This window comes from Thyridium curvatum (assembly GCF_004353045.1).
Source record: "Thyridium curvatum strain D216 chromosome Unknown NODE_67_length_248306_cov_82.505095, whole genome shotgun sequence".
Taxonomy (NCBI): domain Eukaryota; kingdom Fungi; phylum Ascomycota; class Sordariomycetes; order Thyridiales; family Thyridiaceae; genus Thyridium; species Thyridium curvatum.
This window is the reverse complement of record NW_022156822.1, coordinates 181,329-196,866: the sequence shown is the minus strand read 5'-3', so window position 1 is coordinate 196,866 and position 15,538 is coordinate 181,329. Positions and strand designations below refer to the sequence as shown.

General features: G+C 55.5%; 4 protein-coding genes across 4 annotated transcripts; 2 read left to right on the top strand and 2 right to left on the bottom strand.

Annotated features, from left to right (window-relative positions):
- Nucleotides 1–66: 66 nt before the first annotated feature.
- Nucleotides 67–2,758, bottom strand: E0L32_009363 (uncharacterized protein; the record flags this gene model as incomplete). The annotated part of the gene is made up of 3 exons (XM_031144319.1): nt 67–964; nt 1,025–1,142; nt 1,201–2,758. The coding sequence occupies 3 exons, from the start codon at nt 2,756–2,758 to the stop codon at nt 67–69; spliced, it is 2,574 nt and encodes an 857-aa protein (XP_030991186.1).
- A 3,941-nt stretch (nt 2,759–6,699) lies between these two features.
- On the top strand, nt 6,700–9,843 carry E0L32_009362 (uncharacterized protein; the record flags this gene model as incomplete). The annotated part of the gene is made up of 2 exons (XM_031144318.1): nt 6,700–8,856; nt 8,914–9,843. The coding sequence occupies 2 exons, from the start codon at nt 6,700–6,702 to the stop codon at nt 9,841–9,843; spliced, it is 3,087 nt and encodes a 1,028-aa protein (XP_030991185.1).
- A 753-nt stretch (nt 9,844–10,596) lies between these two features.
- On the top strand, nt 10,597–11,261 carry E0L32_009361 (uncharacterized protein; the record flags this gene model as incomplete). The annotated part of the gene is made up of 2 exons (XM_031144317.1): nt 10,597–10,681; nt 10,876–11,261. 2 exons carry the CDS (start codon nt 10,597–10,599, stop codon nt 11,259–11,261), a joined length of 471 nt encoding a protein of 156 aa, XP_030991184.1.
- Nucleotides 11,262–12,156: 895 nt separating this feature from the next.
- E0L32_009360 (uncharacterized protein) lies at nt 12,157–14,787 on the bottom strand (the record flags this gene model as incomplete). Its single annotated transcript, XM_031144316.1, has 1 exon — nt 12,157–14,787. The coding sequence occupies one exon, from the start codon at nt 14,785–14,787 to the stop codon at nt 12,157–12,159; it is 2,631 nt and encodes an 876-aa protein (XP_030991183.1).
- Between the last annotated feature and the right edge of the window lie 751 nt (nt 14,788–15,538).

The following is a 15,538-nucleotide window of genomic DNA, read 5'->3' as shown; positions in this document are numbered from 1 at the left end:
TGAGTGATGCTGGTGAGGACGACGAATCCGTCCAGGTCTTTCGTCAATCGGCCCCCCCTCCCCCGATTAGTAGCCATATGCCGCCATGGCCGCCTCCTCTTCCTCCAGATCAATGACCTCAACATCCTTGCGCTGGGCAAAAGCCGTGATGGATCCCGATCTCGCACTGGGCATCGCCGCCTTGTTCGTAAAGTTCGTAATGGGCTGCGATGTCATCGCCGTCGGCCTCTTCTTCAGTGCCGTCTCAGCGCTGTACAGCTTGTTGTAGAATTGAACGACTCGAGGGTGTGCCATGACTTTGTGCTTCTCGAAACGCAGCACTTGCAGGCCTTGCTGCGAGGTGGCTCGACTCAGAGCGACATATGCCTGGCCCTTTTCGAACACTTTGCCCAGGTCCACCTTGACCCGCTCCAGAGTCTGTCCTTGGGCTTTGTGGATGGACAGGGCCCATGCCAGAATCAGAGGGAGCTGCTTCCTGCAAGCTTGAACCTCTCCCGTCGGTAGCTCTACCTTCCACTCCTCGGGCACGCAGAGAAGCGTCCGTGAGGTGCCATCCACGGCATGGAACCGTACTAGCGGATACTCCACCGCCTTGGAACCGGAAGAAGAGTTGTCCAACTGGCGGCTGAAAGCTGCCACTCGCTTCTTGAAGTTGGGGTCCATATGCTCCTCTCCACCAGAGCCGTAGCCGTCCGCAGCCCCGGTCAGTTCAAACGTGCTCTCGCTCATGAAACCCATCACTGTGCCTAGTGAACCGTTGACCAGTGTCTCATCCATGTTCTTGATGAGCATGACCTGGGCGCCCTTTTTGAGAGTAATGGCCTTGGGAGCCATCATGTTTGCCAGCAACTTCTCCCGCACGGCTGGATCGCCCGAGTCAAAAGCATCAAATCGATGAGCCTGGTCTCCAAGAGCTGCTAAGCGTCTTGAGTTTGAAGCTTCAACCTCGTTTCTCGTGGGGAAGCTGTTGACCTGGTCAGATACACTCCAAAAGGGCATACTATTAAAGGAGTTGTTGACTCACAGCTCAGTGACCTCGAGGCCATCGTCAGACCCCAGAGGCCTGGCGAGTTTTTTGAAGCTCTCAACAGTCTGTTCGCTGATTCTGCCGAGACGCATTTCGTTGAGCATGTTTGCGAAGACTGTATCTAATTAGGACACGTATTTCTCTAGTCGGAGCAACATGTGAGTGACACTCACCTGGATCCTTCTGACGGAACACCTCGGTCAGACCGATAGTGTGATCAATCGACGTGTTCCAAGTTGCTGCCTCGAAGGCGAATTTGACCTCTCGCTTCTTATCCCCATCTGGGACGGGTGGCAGTTGAAAGAAGTCACCGGTGATAACCAATTGGATGCCGCCCCACGGTCTGCCATTGTTGCGAATGATGCGGCCAATCTGAGACAGCTTGTCGAAGAGCTCACCGTCAACCATAGACACCTCATCGATGATGAGCGTCTTTGTCCTGAGCCAGCGATTCTTGGCCTTCGGATTCCGTCTAATCTTCTTGACAAGCTGCTGCACGTCTTCCTTGCCCAGACCGATACCAGAGAAACTGTGCAACGTCATGCCTCCAATATTGCATGCGGCGAGGCCAGTCGAAGCTGTGACCGCCAGTCTCTCGGGGTCCCTCAGCCATTTCTTCTTCATCTCTTGAATGATTGCTCTCATCAACACTGATTTTCCGGTACCGGCAGGACCAGTGAAGAAGACGCTCTGGTTCTTGTCGCACACAAGTGACTTGACATGTCGCTGCTCGTTGCTCAGCGAGATGGCATGGTTGGTCGCAACAACCGCATGCGACTTGACCGCCTGGGGAGCAGTGGGTTCGACCGGTTTGGGCGGCTCAACTTGCGTGGGCTTCTTGCTCTGGTTTTTCAGCTGCTTCTTCTGTTCCTTGACCGCACTGGCAGTGGCGTCCCAGAGGGCAACATCCTTTGGCTTGGGCGCTGGAGTGGTGACAGTCATGGATTGATACTCGTCGACGTCGATGTATTCCTCCTTTGCCGGACGCTGCCAACTCTTGGGTAGGGCTCGCTTCTTGGCCTTTGGCGCTGCGATAGAGTCGGCATCGGAAGCTGCGCGTTTAGGTGGCTGGGGAGCAGCTGGCCTGGGTGGCCGCTGCGGTGGTGCACGGTAGTGCGAAGGCGATGACTGGGACCAGCTCAGGGCGCTGGTCCCGCTTGCTGGGTGAGGGTCGGTGACGGCTGATGTGGTTCGGGGCAGGGTAGGTAGCTGTGGAGGCAGTTGGGGAAGGGCAGAAGGGCGCTCGAAGTCCAAGTCCAGGTCGTCATCGTCGCTAAAGTCATCTTCCGCGATGTATACCGGAGCTGCCGTCTTGACTGGATTCCGCTGAGACTGCGGGGCAGGGTTGACCAGATCGATAACGTCGGGCTCGTCTTTGAAAGAGTCGGTCTTGCCGCACAAGCTCGTAATCGCCCTGCTGCTGTTGCTGCTCCTGACAGAGCCGAAGCTCGAGGCGGTGTTGAAGCTCGGAGGCTTGGAGAAATTACCAGACCGTGGTTTCAGAGGCTGTCCAGCACTGTGGGATCGGTTGAAGCTCGAAGCAGCCTGGGCAGCGGCGACACCGAAGACATTCTGGCTCGGCCGATGCTTTTTGAAGTGGTCTGCGATGTTGCCATCGTGAGGATTGGGACTGCTAGACGGGAACAATTCTTTAGCTAGGCCGGCCTTGGATGCATGGTTGGGAGCGGATTGGTCGGACGCCCCCGCCGACTGGACGGCCCTGCTCAACATCGAGCACACGAAGCGAGGAGGACGTCCTAGAGATCGTGCATGTAGAGGACGAATGGTTTTCGGGGAGAGGAGGTGCTTCGCGGTGAGAGATCGCGAGAGGACGAGGCTGGATGGACCAGCCTGCATACAGAATCAATCGGCAGGTCCTTGAGTGAGTGAGCGTCCCAATGTTTTTTGCGTGCACATCGCTCGGAGTCGAGCAAGTGGTACAGGTACTACGGTTCCTCCCAACCTGGTTGGTCGTCGCGTGTGGGCGCGTCTGTACTCCATCACCGCGTCCAATGTAGCCGAATTTGCGGCACTAGCTCACGTGACTGCGTTTTGTTCGCTTAGTCAGCATGGGCACGGATTCCCATACAAATTTGGAGTACCGACTGGACGCAGGATATTCTTACCAGGGAGCCCAAACCGCTCGCGAGGCATGCCCTGGGACTTTGTCGAGACCCATTTCACCGCTTCTTTTCATTATGCAAGTCAAAATCCTGGGGCAAGGTTCCAAGACACATCATAAAACCAATAACAACATTCATGGGAAACACGTGCTGATACGGGTGTGTGTGGTTGGGTTGAAGGGAAGCAAGTTGAACATCCTGTAGCCAAGTGCTCGGATTATGCAAGGATGATATCCCAGGTTTGGCAAGCCATCTCATGGGGGATCATGAAGGTTTGCCGTGCTCTGCCCATGTTCTGCGTGCCCACGACACGCAGGCCGAGAGTTCAGCTTGACTGACTCCTCAGTCAGTCTGCATGGGAGTTTCTCTATAGGGTGAGATTGTGTGCCGGTGTAACAAATGCAGAATCTATTGCATGTTTACATCCCACTGACGCGTGGAGTCCGCACTTGATCTGTCCGGATGACCCAGTAGGAGGAGCTTACTCCAAGTACTAATGCCGGCAGCCGGAACCCCCACGCCGTGCCGGCCTGCAAGACGAGGTCGCGTGACCGAAAAGAAAAGAAATTCTGCATCTGAACCTTGCATCTCGAAGAACAAGACAAATTACGAAGGAGTGAGACAATGAGATACGATCCACAGGTTGGGCGTCAATGGCATTGAGATGGCATTCCCCCTAATATGTGACAAGGGTCAGTCCCTGGTGCAAGTGGACGACAACCCAGTGCCCAATTGGAAGCGAGATTTTGTATGCGAATGGCTGAAACGGGCAATTTGGCTGGGGAGACGAGATCGTGGTGGGAGGTAAAAATGCACAAAAGAGGAAGACAACGTGGGCGGTTGTACTCCGGCGGCCAATCGAAGCTGCATCCGTTACCGGAGGTCATGGCGGAACAATTGAAGATCGGGTAATGACAACGGACCGGAGGTTGAGATGCGCGGCAGTCCAAGAAGTCCTTAACCCCCGTGCCCCCACACTCATCGTTGACTGCAGCTGCAGGTGGCCCCCGAAGCGTGCCGACAGCGTGGTCTTGCGTGGCCCTGAGGGGCGGGAGTCTAGGCCATCAGCCCGGCGGTCAGCCTGTTGGGCTGAGCTGTTTGCACCACGGCTCTCCCGGGGGACCGAGCCGCCCGCCTGACTTGACAGGGGCCAGCCTCAGCCCCTCCCGACCGAACTGCAGGCTGACCATCTTATTGATTTTTTTTTTCTCTATTTGAGAAACATAAGCAAGAAAGCGTGACGTTCTTCGAATTGCTCGGGCATTATTCCAGTCTGGGTTCTTAAGATTGCACAACCGGCATGGTCATCGTCTAGATAAAGTGCCAAGCTGCGCCGAGCCCCTAGGGAAGGCCATATGCGTCAGCAATTGGTCTCCTTTGTTCCTGTGTTCCCCCCTTCTCTACCCAGCTGGTCTGGGCAAGAAAAAAAAAGGTGACCCTCCATGTGACGTCGACGCGCAGGCGGTGATGAAGGACCGCGATGCACCAAGGTATGAGTGTGAAAGTTGGTACTCTAGAGTGAACAAGACACGAAAGATACGGCACTTGCTTTAGACTACCTAGCCTACATTGAGCAGTGGGATTAAGACATTCTCACTCATCTCTGCCACCAATAGAACTCGACCAAACACAAGGCCATTGGGGTCTATTGAGATATGGTTGGTACCGACATCTCGGTTCCTTCGGCTTTGCCGTAGGCCTTATCTCAGGACATTCGCAGGCGCAAGGGACCCCATCACTAAAACGCCATCGTAAGAACGGGGAGTTAGCGGGTTTGGCAGAATGCAGGGATCGTATTCTCAGCGGGCCCCAGAGCCACGAAGTATCTTGGAGGTACCCCTCCAGTGCCCATCATCGATTCCCAGTTCTGTATGATGACGATCTCGGAGTCGATCAGTCCCCTAAAATCGACAACCATGTTGTAAACCCAACTTGGAAGGCCAAAGCCCTTATGATGCTTTCGCTTGGAGCGCTTGCGGTATATTTTAAATGGGTGCTAGTTCCTTTCTTATTTCAAAGACACACAACAGGAACCTCAATTGCCTCCGTCTCTGTGTAAAGGCAAGCACTCAAGCCTTGGGAGCGGGTGCCAAAGCCGTTGTTCTGGGAATTTCCCGGGTTGCGGGCACTCCACGTTCTTGCTGGCTACACTGACACGTTCAATGTTCCCATCTGATTTTCAATCACGAGCCGGATTGACTGGTGCGCACATCCCGGGTAAACAGACATACATCACTTGGGCCTGGATTGGCTCTGAAGGGCTTGTGCGGCCACAATCAGTAGTGTTGTTAGTCCGGGTTGGCACCACTGTAGCAACGAATGAACCGAATGGTGAGGATCATGGCCTTCCCAGGTGTTAGCATCGCTGCTCAGGGTCTCCTCTGTACGAGATCTTCCCTCTGATGCAACCGCGAGTTCAATGATGGTTGGCTTGCCGGCCTGCAGACAAACCCATGTACAAGATCTCCGGTGGGTGGGACATGGAGGCGGCACGGCAAGTCGGACAGACCAAGAATCATGTCCGTTCGCCGGAGGCGGTGATGTGACTAGTGACACAGTCTCGAGCCAATGCAGGACGACTGATTAAGAAGAAGGTATGCAACTACATGTTGGAATACATCAACAAGCGGGATCATGAATGAGTGGTTGCGGTGGTGTTGGTGACATTACTTAGCTGTGAGGGTATAAAGGACGGAAGGCGATCAGTGAGGGGGGGAGTTGCAGGCGGTACTTGCAAGAGACTTTTGGGCTTCTGGCGACCAACACCACTGCCCGCCCCTGGGTTGCGTGGGCTGTGTTTTCTCTCTCTCAGAGCTGGAGTGTGGCCCGCCCAGCAGAGGGCCCCACTGCACATGCAGCGCTAGGCCGCCTGATCCTGGTTCGGCTCGACCAAAGCGTCACACTTGGCTGGCTGCTCTCTGCGAATGGCGTAGCAGGGAAAAGTTTATATGTACTGCTTTGCGCCGACTTATCCATCTTGGCTCTTTTTCTCGAAATCTCTCTGATCACAGGCTTGCTTGCCTTCCTCGACCTTCCTCTCGTCCTCTGCGCATCCGTCTTGCAGCGCGCGACGACCGGACGCTGTACATTCGTTTTCCCTTTTTTCTCTTCCCGACGGGCCAGAGCGGCCCTTTGTTTACAAATCCTACATCTTGGGGAAACCTTGGCGTGAATAATCTTTGCTTGTCGACCCAGTCTTCTGTTTGGTTTCCGTTGCTAAGCTTTTCTTGTCGCCCGATTCTCACGCAATCTGATCCATAGCTAAGACTTCTTGCCAACTTGGCAGTATTGGCACTGTTCCCTGGGTCTGGATGCATCCGCAGCACTTCGACAGGCGGAACGAACCGATCGATTGGGGTGTTGCGACTCCTTCGCCAGGCCACCCTCTGTCACCTGTCGACCTGCTTGGCGCCGCGACTTGCCCAGCTGCGCCAAGAGGACTTGGTTGAGGATCATTGACCCTTCGACTGTAGCGCCAGCCTGTCTGCATAACCGAGAAGAGAAGGGCACACACGAGCTCCAGCGCCTCCAGCGCCTCCTCCTTCCGCGATGGCGTGGGACCACTTGTCCATCACCAAGCCGCACTTGGTCTATATCATCCTGGGTGGATTTACCACCCTGTTCATGCTATGCTCCTCCGTCATCAAGGAGCGCATGTACATTGGCGAGGCCACGGTAGCGACGATATGCGGCCTCATCTTCGGCCCCCATGCCGCCGACCTCATCAACCCCCAGTCGTGGGGCAGCGTCGACATTGTCACCGTTGAGTTCTCCAGGATCGTTCTCGTCGTGCAATGTTTCGCCGTCGGTGTGGAACTGCCCAAGTTCTACATGGAGCGTCACTGGAAGTCTGTAGTGTTCCTATTGGTTCCCGTCATGACCTTTGGCTGGCTCATCACAAGCCTGTTCATCTGGTGGATGATCCCCCCACTGAACTGGCTGGAGAGTCTTGTTGTCGCTGCTTGCGTGACGGCCACTGACCCTGTCTTGGCCTCGTCCGTTGTGGGTAAGGGCAAGTTCGCCAAGCGAGTGCCCAAGCATTTGCGAGACCTGCTCTCCGCCGAGTCGGGCTGCAACGACGGCATGGCCTTCCCCTTTATCTACCTATCCCTGTACCTGATCCAGGATCGCCAGAGCGCCAAGGACGTCTCTTTCCACTGGATCGTTTACACCATCCTTTATGAGTGTGTTTTCGGCGCAATCTTTGGGTTTCTGATCGGATACATCGCTCGCCATGGCATCAAGTTTGCCGAAAAGCACGACTTGATCGATCGGGAGAGTTTCCTCGTCTTCTATTTTGTCCTGGCTCTCTTCTGCGCCGGCTCAGGTAGTATTCTGGGTGTAGATGACTTGCTGGTCGGCTTTGCAGCCGGGGTCGGTTTCTCAAACGATGGCTGGTTCGGCAACAAGACAGAGGAGTCTCACGTCTCCAACGTTATCGATCTCCTGCTCAACTTGACGTACTTTGTCTACCTGGGCACCATCGTTCCGTGGGAGATGTTCAACGACGAGGCGATTGGCCTGACAGCTTGGCGCCTGACCGTCATAGCAATCCTGGTCATTTTCTTCCGACGCATTCCTATCATGATGGCTTTGAAACCGTTCATCCCGGACGTCAAAACCTGGCGTGAAGCTTTGTTTGCTGGTCACTTTGGACCGATTGGCGTCGGAGCCATCTTCGTCGCTATCCTGGCTCGAGCCGAGCTGGAGGCAGACACTCCAGTCCCTCTGGCCCAACTTCCACCGCCAGATCACGAGCATTACGTCCTACTGACTTTGGTGTGGCCGATTGTCACGTTCTTGGTCATATCCTCGATTCTCGTCCATGGTTCCTCCATTGCTGTGTTCACGCTGGGCAAGCACATCAACACATTGACCATCACCATGTCATACACCACAGCGCCGGAGGATGGACCCTCATGGATGAATCGCCTTCCCCGCATCTCGTCCCAGTCCAGATCCCAGGCTCGGACAATGTCAGACACGGACATGGATGAGCTCAAGCTACCCGACTTTCCTCCCGGCACCCTCCCACCCGTCGGGTTCCCAGGCCACTTCCTGCGGCGTGTCAAGGAAGAGGACAAGGATAATCCGAGCAGGGCGGGCAGCCGTGCCTCGTCCATCGTCAGCCGTCGGCGAAAGAAGAAGTGGGATGACGGAATCGGCCCTGGTGGACCGATCAGCCAATCCGCCATCTTCCCCCAGCGTCGGAGCCAGAGCGAACGGACCTCTGCCACCCTTCAGGGCGACTCGCCGGGCCACTCACCGCCTGACAGGCAAGATACTGGCACGACACTGGAAGCCCTATCTCGAAGAGATTCGATGCGAGACGCGGACAAAGAGGAAGGAGGCAATGGCGAGGAGCGAGGAGAGCGTCATAGTCGAGATGAGGTGGCCTCTCCAGGCCAGGTTCCAGCAATGGAGGTTTACGACGAGGGTGACCATATCGTCGTCGAAAACGAGCAAGGAGATGTCATTGCTGTCGAGGAGACCCCCAAAGAGCAACACCCCGAGAAGGATGTTGAAGCCCTCAAGGAGAAGCTCACCAATGAACTCAAGGCCGAAGCTTCCTCATCTGCCTGGACGTACGACAACATCAAGAAGAAGATTGGCCACTGGAAGAATGAGGAGGTCCAGAAACGCAGGGAGAAACAGATGGACACCCGAAAGCACGAACCGGCCCGTGCCTACCAGTTCGGCAACACGGTAAGCATGCTGTCACAATATCACAGGGAATGGAACCAAAGCTAACAATTCGCATAGATTATCGTTGAAGACGAGGATGGCGAGGTTGTCAAGAAGTACGAACTGCCCACGCAAAGGCCTGAGAAGGAGGGTCCAGATTTGATGTCCCAAGGACTCAAGTATATGGGCATGGGCGGCCTGATCAAGGCGAGCGACAAGACTGCCGATGGTGGCGGAGAGGGCTCCAAGGCTGCTGGTAAGGCCAGCATGCCGAGCTGGATGGCCTTCGGCCGCCAGCAAGCAGGAGAGCCCTCGGAGCGGCAGCGGAAGAAGAGCGTCGCCGAAGAGAAGGCGGAACAAGACGACCGTCACATCAGATTCACTATCGGCGGTGTTGGTCAGCGTATGAACAAAAACGACTTCATCAATGAGATGAAGAAACTCGACAATAAGACCCGCCGCGAGGTAGTCGACCACTCTACCGCCTCGAACCGGGTCAAGACATTGGCCAAGCAGGATCCTGTCCCGACGTTCCAGATCACCCAGCACTCGTCGCCCAGAGGTGAGGCTTCGCCAGCGGCGAGCAGCAGCAGTCCAGCTCCCGCCGCGTCTCGTGGAAAGGCCCCGGAAGCTCCTCGGGGCAGGCCGAGAAGCGCCACCAGCTCCAGTATGTCGAGCTCTGTCTCTTCCGAGATATCGCCTGGGCCCACGCGTGGCCGTCAAGGAGCACCCACTTCCGAGGCGGTTGCGCCGTCGTCGTCGAGCAAGGAGGAGCCGGAGACGGCTGTCGAGCGACGACGCCGCTTGGCGGTCCTGCAGAGTGTCGGCGACGAGCAGGGTGACGATGACACAAACGAGACTCCTGCCGAGCGACGCCGGCGTGAAGCTGCCCTGGGTATGGCCAGCCCCACGGCTGATTCGGATAGCGAGGACGACGACACGCCCAGAGTGCCGCCTGCTCGCCGAGGGATCAGGTTTGCCGACGACGCAAGCCCTCGAAACCCGTAATGAATGCCTTTCTCCTATTTCAGGTTGTCGAGGATCAATGGTGGAGGAAGCATAGCCCATGCATATGACGGGGACACAGCATGATGAAAAGTGACGGCTATAGATCGGAATGTCTGGTCATTGATGAGAAACACATGTAATGTCTCTTTTCTTTATCTTTGCATACTGTATGCATAGCTCAGCGCACTTGCATTCACTAGAGGGCGTTTTTGTTGGATAGTGGCCATGTGAACTAAGAACCTATCACTTGAAATATGATTACCATCGCTGCGCTTGTCCAAGGCCTAGCACAGCACTCTGTGATAAAAGGCTGATCTATGACGTCTACCGTAAAGTTCAAACAATGTTTTGAAAGAGGTGAGTGATAAATTTGGATCCATTTGAGTAAGCTCCTCACAATACAACTACAGAAGCAGGCCTTCTTGCTCCATGAGGTGTTGTCGGGTGCATGAGGCTCAATAATTGGCAGCTACAGGCACTGCACAGACCAGCTGCGATGAATGGCGTAGGGGGTGGGGTCACGTGCACAGCGAAAAAAAGATTGTCAGTGTCGATGTTCGGCCTAGCCCTGGGAGCTTGAATCCTCGCTACATCATTTCTAGCCGAGAGAAACGACTATTCCACCACATACTCCCTTTCCCCCTGGAATCCTGTTCTGTAAAGGCCAGAATCAGCTGTACTATTTGGGGAACCGAACCTCCGACAACATATCAATCTATACATCCCTGAACGCCAGAACATCCACAGCCCAAGATGGTTCAGCTAGTCGAGGTCGAGGACGAGCATTTCCAGCAGCCCCAGCCGGGCCTCGATGACGAGGGTGACTACACAGATACCGGTATGTTATCACTTTCTCTCCAGCTAGATTGCATTCCATGCCCCTGAGCTTCACCTTCGATTGATGGCGCGAGCTTTGTGCCCTGCCTGATGCGCCTTGCTCTCCTTTTCTATCCTGCACATGATCGATCCCACTCGCTCCGTGACGGGAATAACCACTGGAACAAATTACTAACACATATTCCCACGATCCAGACTCCGAGATCTCCAACGAGTCCGACTACGACCCCAGCGAGGAGACGCTCGCCGAGCGCCTCTACGCCCTGCGCGACATCATCCCGCCCACCATCCGCGGCTGGGTCTCGGGCAAGGTCCAGACGACCACGCGCGTGCTCAAGACGGGCCTCTTCTTCCTCGGCCGCTCGACCTGGACCCTCGCCGTCTCGGCCATGCTCATCGGCGTGCCCTTTGCGCTGTCCTTTGCCGAGGAGCAGAACATCATCGCCATGGAGCAGGAGGCGCGCATGCGCGAGGCCGGCAGCGAGCTGCTGACGGCCGGCGAGAAGCACGACGCCGACACGGCGGCCCAGGTCGGCGCTGCGCTCGGCGGCGGCGCGGCGACGGCACGGCCGGCTTTGTAAAATCCTGATGGCGGGGAGCTTGCGGAGCAGGAAAGAAGGCGAGGGGGGTTTGTGTTGAAATTTTCATAGGGGATGGAAAGCATCGCTGGGCAATTTTTTTTCTTGCCTTGGAGGGCCGGAAAGGCAGGATAGCATGGCTTGGAGGAGCAAAAACGAGGAGAATTGATGACTCCTGACGCTCGAGGAACCTGTCTCTAGGTTTTCTCGATGCTGTAACTGTACACTACATATGATGGGCCGGGTACGACTGCTCATGGTCCTCGGATGAGGGGGACCGACACCTTTCTCTCGATTTGTATTATACGATGTTGACATACTAAATGTTGATCATAGAGTGACCACCCTGGAGCTACTGCAGCGCTGGGGTTGTTCTACCATCCATCTCCCACGTCTCTGATCGTGCAGATCCTCACTGTGCAAATATCCAGCCACAGGGGTTGCCACGACTTCGAAATGGTGTTTGGAATCCAACTGAACGGTTACAGCAATTTGCAAATTCTCAATATAAAACCACTGAGCGAGGTCCATTGCTCTTAAATTTCAACAATTAGGTAGCGTAACTCATATTCATAAGGAGAGGAGGTTGATCCCTCTTGTTCTAACTAGAGTAGCGTGTGTGCCGAACAAATACATATACAGTTTAGGCAGGCCACCGATATCTCTCAATCCTGCCTCCTTGGGTGTATGAAGAACGAGAGAGTTGTAGGCAGACGCACAGTATTCTTCTCTCCTCTGTTGACTCGTCACCAGCGGATATCCTAACTCAAAAACCAGACCGCGAGCAGAAACTCCAAGCGCAACCAAGGGGTAGGGGGATCAAGGGCCGGGGACAACAAAAGGGAGGGAGGGGTATAGAAGGGGGAGCGGGCCATCGAGAGAGCATGCCAGAAACAATCTAGTGCGCCAGTCCAGGCGGGTGCCCGTCGAGGTCGATGCCCCCCACCGCGGCCCTCTGGTGCGCGCTGTCCCGCACGAGGTTGCTAAAGTACTTGAGCGCGACGGCGCTCTCGGCGCGGACCTTGAGCGTCTCCTCGCGCCGGCCGCCGAGCTGCTCGACGGACCGCTGCAGGCCCTCGCGCAGCGAGTCGGCCGGGAAGCGCAGCACCTTGCGCACCGAGCCGGCGATGCGGCTCGAGTTGGCGTGCACGTAGTCGATGGCCGCCAGCTGCGACGAGATCTTGGTCGACAGGCGCTGCGGCAGCGACTGCGGGATCTGGTTGAGCACGTAGCCGGCCGCGGCGACGAGGCTCACGACGATGGCCGGCACGATCAGGCGGCGCAGGTTGTCGTTGCCGACGATGCGCGCGGCGCTGAGCGCGTGGTCCATCCAGCCGTAGCCGCCGATGAGGCGCCCTCCCACGGCGGTGGCGACGGTGAGCGCCATGCCCGTGCCGGCGACCTTCTCCTGGCGCTGGAGCAGGCTGGACCAGTCGAGGAAGTCCCACAGCTCGATAGGGATCTCGATCTGTCGGGTAAGCGCATCGCGCCTGCGGCGGAACATGACGTCGGGTCGGAAGTTGAGGTTGTTGTATTCGTCACCAAGGTGCAGGATACCGAGCTGCTTGATGGCATTGACGCCCACAACCGTCTTGCTTCGCGCGCTCTCCTCGCATTCGGTGACGGATGCGGCGATCTGTGAGAGCATCGCTTCCTTGACTTCTTCTGCGTACTCGAAAGCGCTGAGGAGGCCTGGATAGTGCACATCGAGGAAGGTTGGATCGCTGGCATGCGCAATAGAGAAATTGATCATGGCCCTTGTCTGGTTGTAGACGTCGCTGCAGGTGTCTTCGATGATCTTCTCAGTTTCGGCGCTAATCTCGTCTTTAGCCTTCTTGTTTGATTCGAGGACAGGCTCGATTTCCTCAAGTTCCTTGGTTACACGATCAATCTCTGACTGTGCTACCTCGGCATTGACAGTTGCCAGTGAGTTGACATCGTTGAGAATGTTCATGAGGTAATTCTTTGCCGGGGTCAGCTTGGATTTGGCCCGCTTCTCCAGAACAAATCTCCTTAAAGATTGCTCCAGAACCTCAAAATCTCGAATCTTTTCCTTATCTTTGCCTTTGCCCTTTGGGTCGTCACTCGGGTCATCGCCGCCGCCGCCACCACTTGAGCTGCCGCTGTCACCTCCGTCAGGACCACCGGGCGGAGGTGATGTGGGAATGGCGTTGCTTGAGACGAAGTGAACGAGTTCGGATGCTTCTTTGTAGGTTTGAGGACTCAAGCCCCGAACCTGATCCAGAATCATCTTTTGACATCGTTCCTGATCTCTGATCATGTCGAACCCATTCACCACGATGAAAAGGTATGCCTTCTCTGCAGCTGCAGCCAAAAGGAATTCTCTCGCCGTCATCGTGAAGTGGTTGGCCGCGGAGACCACGAAAACAACCACATCAATCTCCTCTTGCCGTGCAAAGAGTGCCGTTGTCTTGGTGGTGTCTGAGTTGAGGCCAGGCGCGTCGATAAGAGCGATGTCAACGACTCCATTGTTCAATAGCGACTCGTCGACAGTTCTGATGTCCTTGATATAGACCTTGCACTGGATATAGGTGGCGTTGTCGAGCACGAGTTTCTCGAGATCTTGTATCGAAAACACGTCGTATGTTGTCTCGTCGTTTCGGTCATATATAGCATCCTTATGGACGGCATGGACCTCTTCAATTCCGTTGTTTTCGCTTGCATGCAGGACCTCGCAGAAGATGCTCGTGCAAGGCTGCTGATCCTCTGGCAGGATTTTTCGGCGAAGAATCGCATTGCAGAAAGTAGACTTGCCCGCATTGAGATCTCCAGTGACAAGCACCTTGCTGGACCGATCTTCGATACGCTCCCGCAGTGATAGAAGGTGCTTAATACTGGAGCTGATCTTTCCGTCAAGCAGCGAAGCAATCGAGTTCTTCTCGAGTGAGTGAACCAGCTCTGTCTGATGCAGTGCGCCTAGCTTCAGATCCAACTTCAATATGGAGAACTCTTGCGCGATTTGTGGTGTTACAAGGCGAGGCTCGGCGTTGATTCGCTTCTTCTCCGCATCGCGACTCGATTCTGCTTTGGCATGGTCTTCGAGGGATGTCAAGGATCGACGTAGCGCGCCGGGGTGAGGAGGTGAAGCAGTAGGGAGGTCTTCTAGCATGGACTGCGTGTGCGGGAAGCCCGGTCGGGAAGAAGGTCGCTGCAGTGCAGGGTCGTCGGTCCGCTGGACGGTAGGATAATGTGCAGGCCATGAGGCGTTCTTCTCTTGCAGACCCTTCAGAAGCTCGATCACTCTGTTTATTGACCGTTCGAGGGTAACCCGGTGCTTGTTATACCACAGTTGATGCACGGCGCCAGCTTGCGCGTGGTGGCTGCCGTTGGTATAGGAGCTTGAATCCAGAGGTCGGTCTGCTTGCGTTGCAGAATCCCAAGCTGGCGATCCGGGGATCAGCGCACCTGCCTCATCGTCGACAGTACTGCCGCCATATCCAGAGTCCTTGTCCAGCAGCGCCTGCAGCCGTGCAGCATGTTCTGAGGTCGAGCCGGAGCCGACGGTCATGTAGCTAGGTTTGGTATGGCGATGCTCGCCACTTTCGTCACGGTTTCCGCCGCTGTTGTTGTCGGCGGCGTCGCCCGACGAGTGGTCGGGAGACTTGCCTTTACTGGAAAAATACTCTTGACTCATCACTGCGCCCTCTCTCAATCCATTCGACCCGCGATGGGGAGTTTGACAGTTGACGAGAAGAGAGGCGGCTTTTAGGGAAACATGGGTCGGATCGGGGCGGATGGTGTTATTTTTCTGGGCGGACCAGTCCTTACCAAGCAGAGGTGCAGCCAGCAGGTACGGGAGTTATTCCCTGTTCGCATGAAGAGCAGGAGCGGCAAATCTCCCCATAATTTGGCGCCTGGTTTGATTGGTCCAGGCTAGGGGTGGCATGTTTTTCGGTTACAACTGTGGGAGGATCCAGTGATGGGTCTACTATGTCACCGCTGTAAATCTCAGTGGAAGCATGTGCTTTTGAGTGCCCGGGAGGGAGCTGGACTGGCTGGGACGGTGGTATCCGCTCTCCAATCAAACACATGAAAGCCTCGAGAAGTTAATTGTCTGCTATGTATCTACACTTTGATAGAACAAAAAAATACATAGAAAAAAGAGAAGAAGAAAATAACCTTTACTCTATAATTCACCCTTGAGTCGTGAATCCTTGAATACCTGGACCAAAGGCTGGCCTTTAATCAGGCGAGGCAACAGCATTAGTTGACGGACGAATCGATGGCCGCTGGCGTGTAAGGTCCCGTTCCGGGCGCCA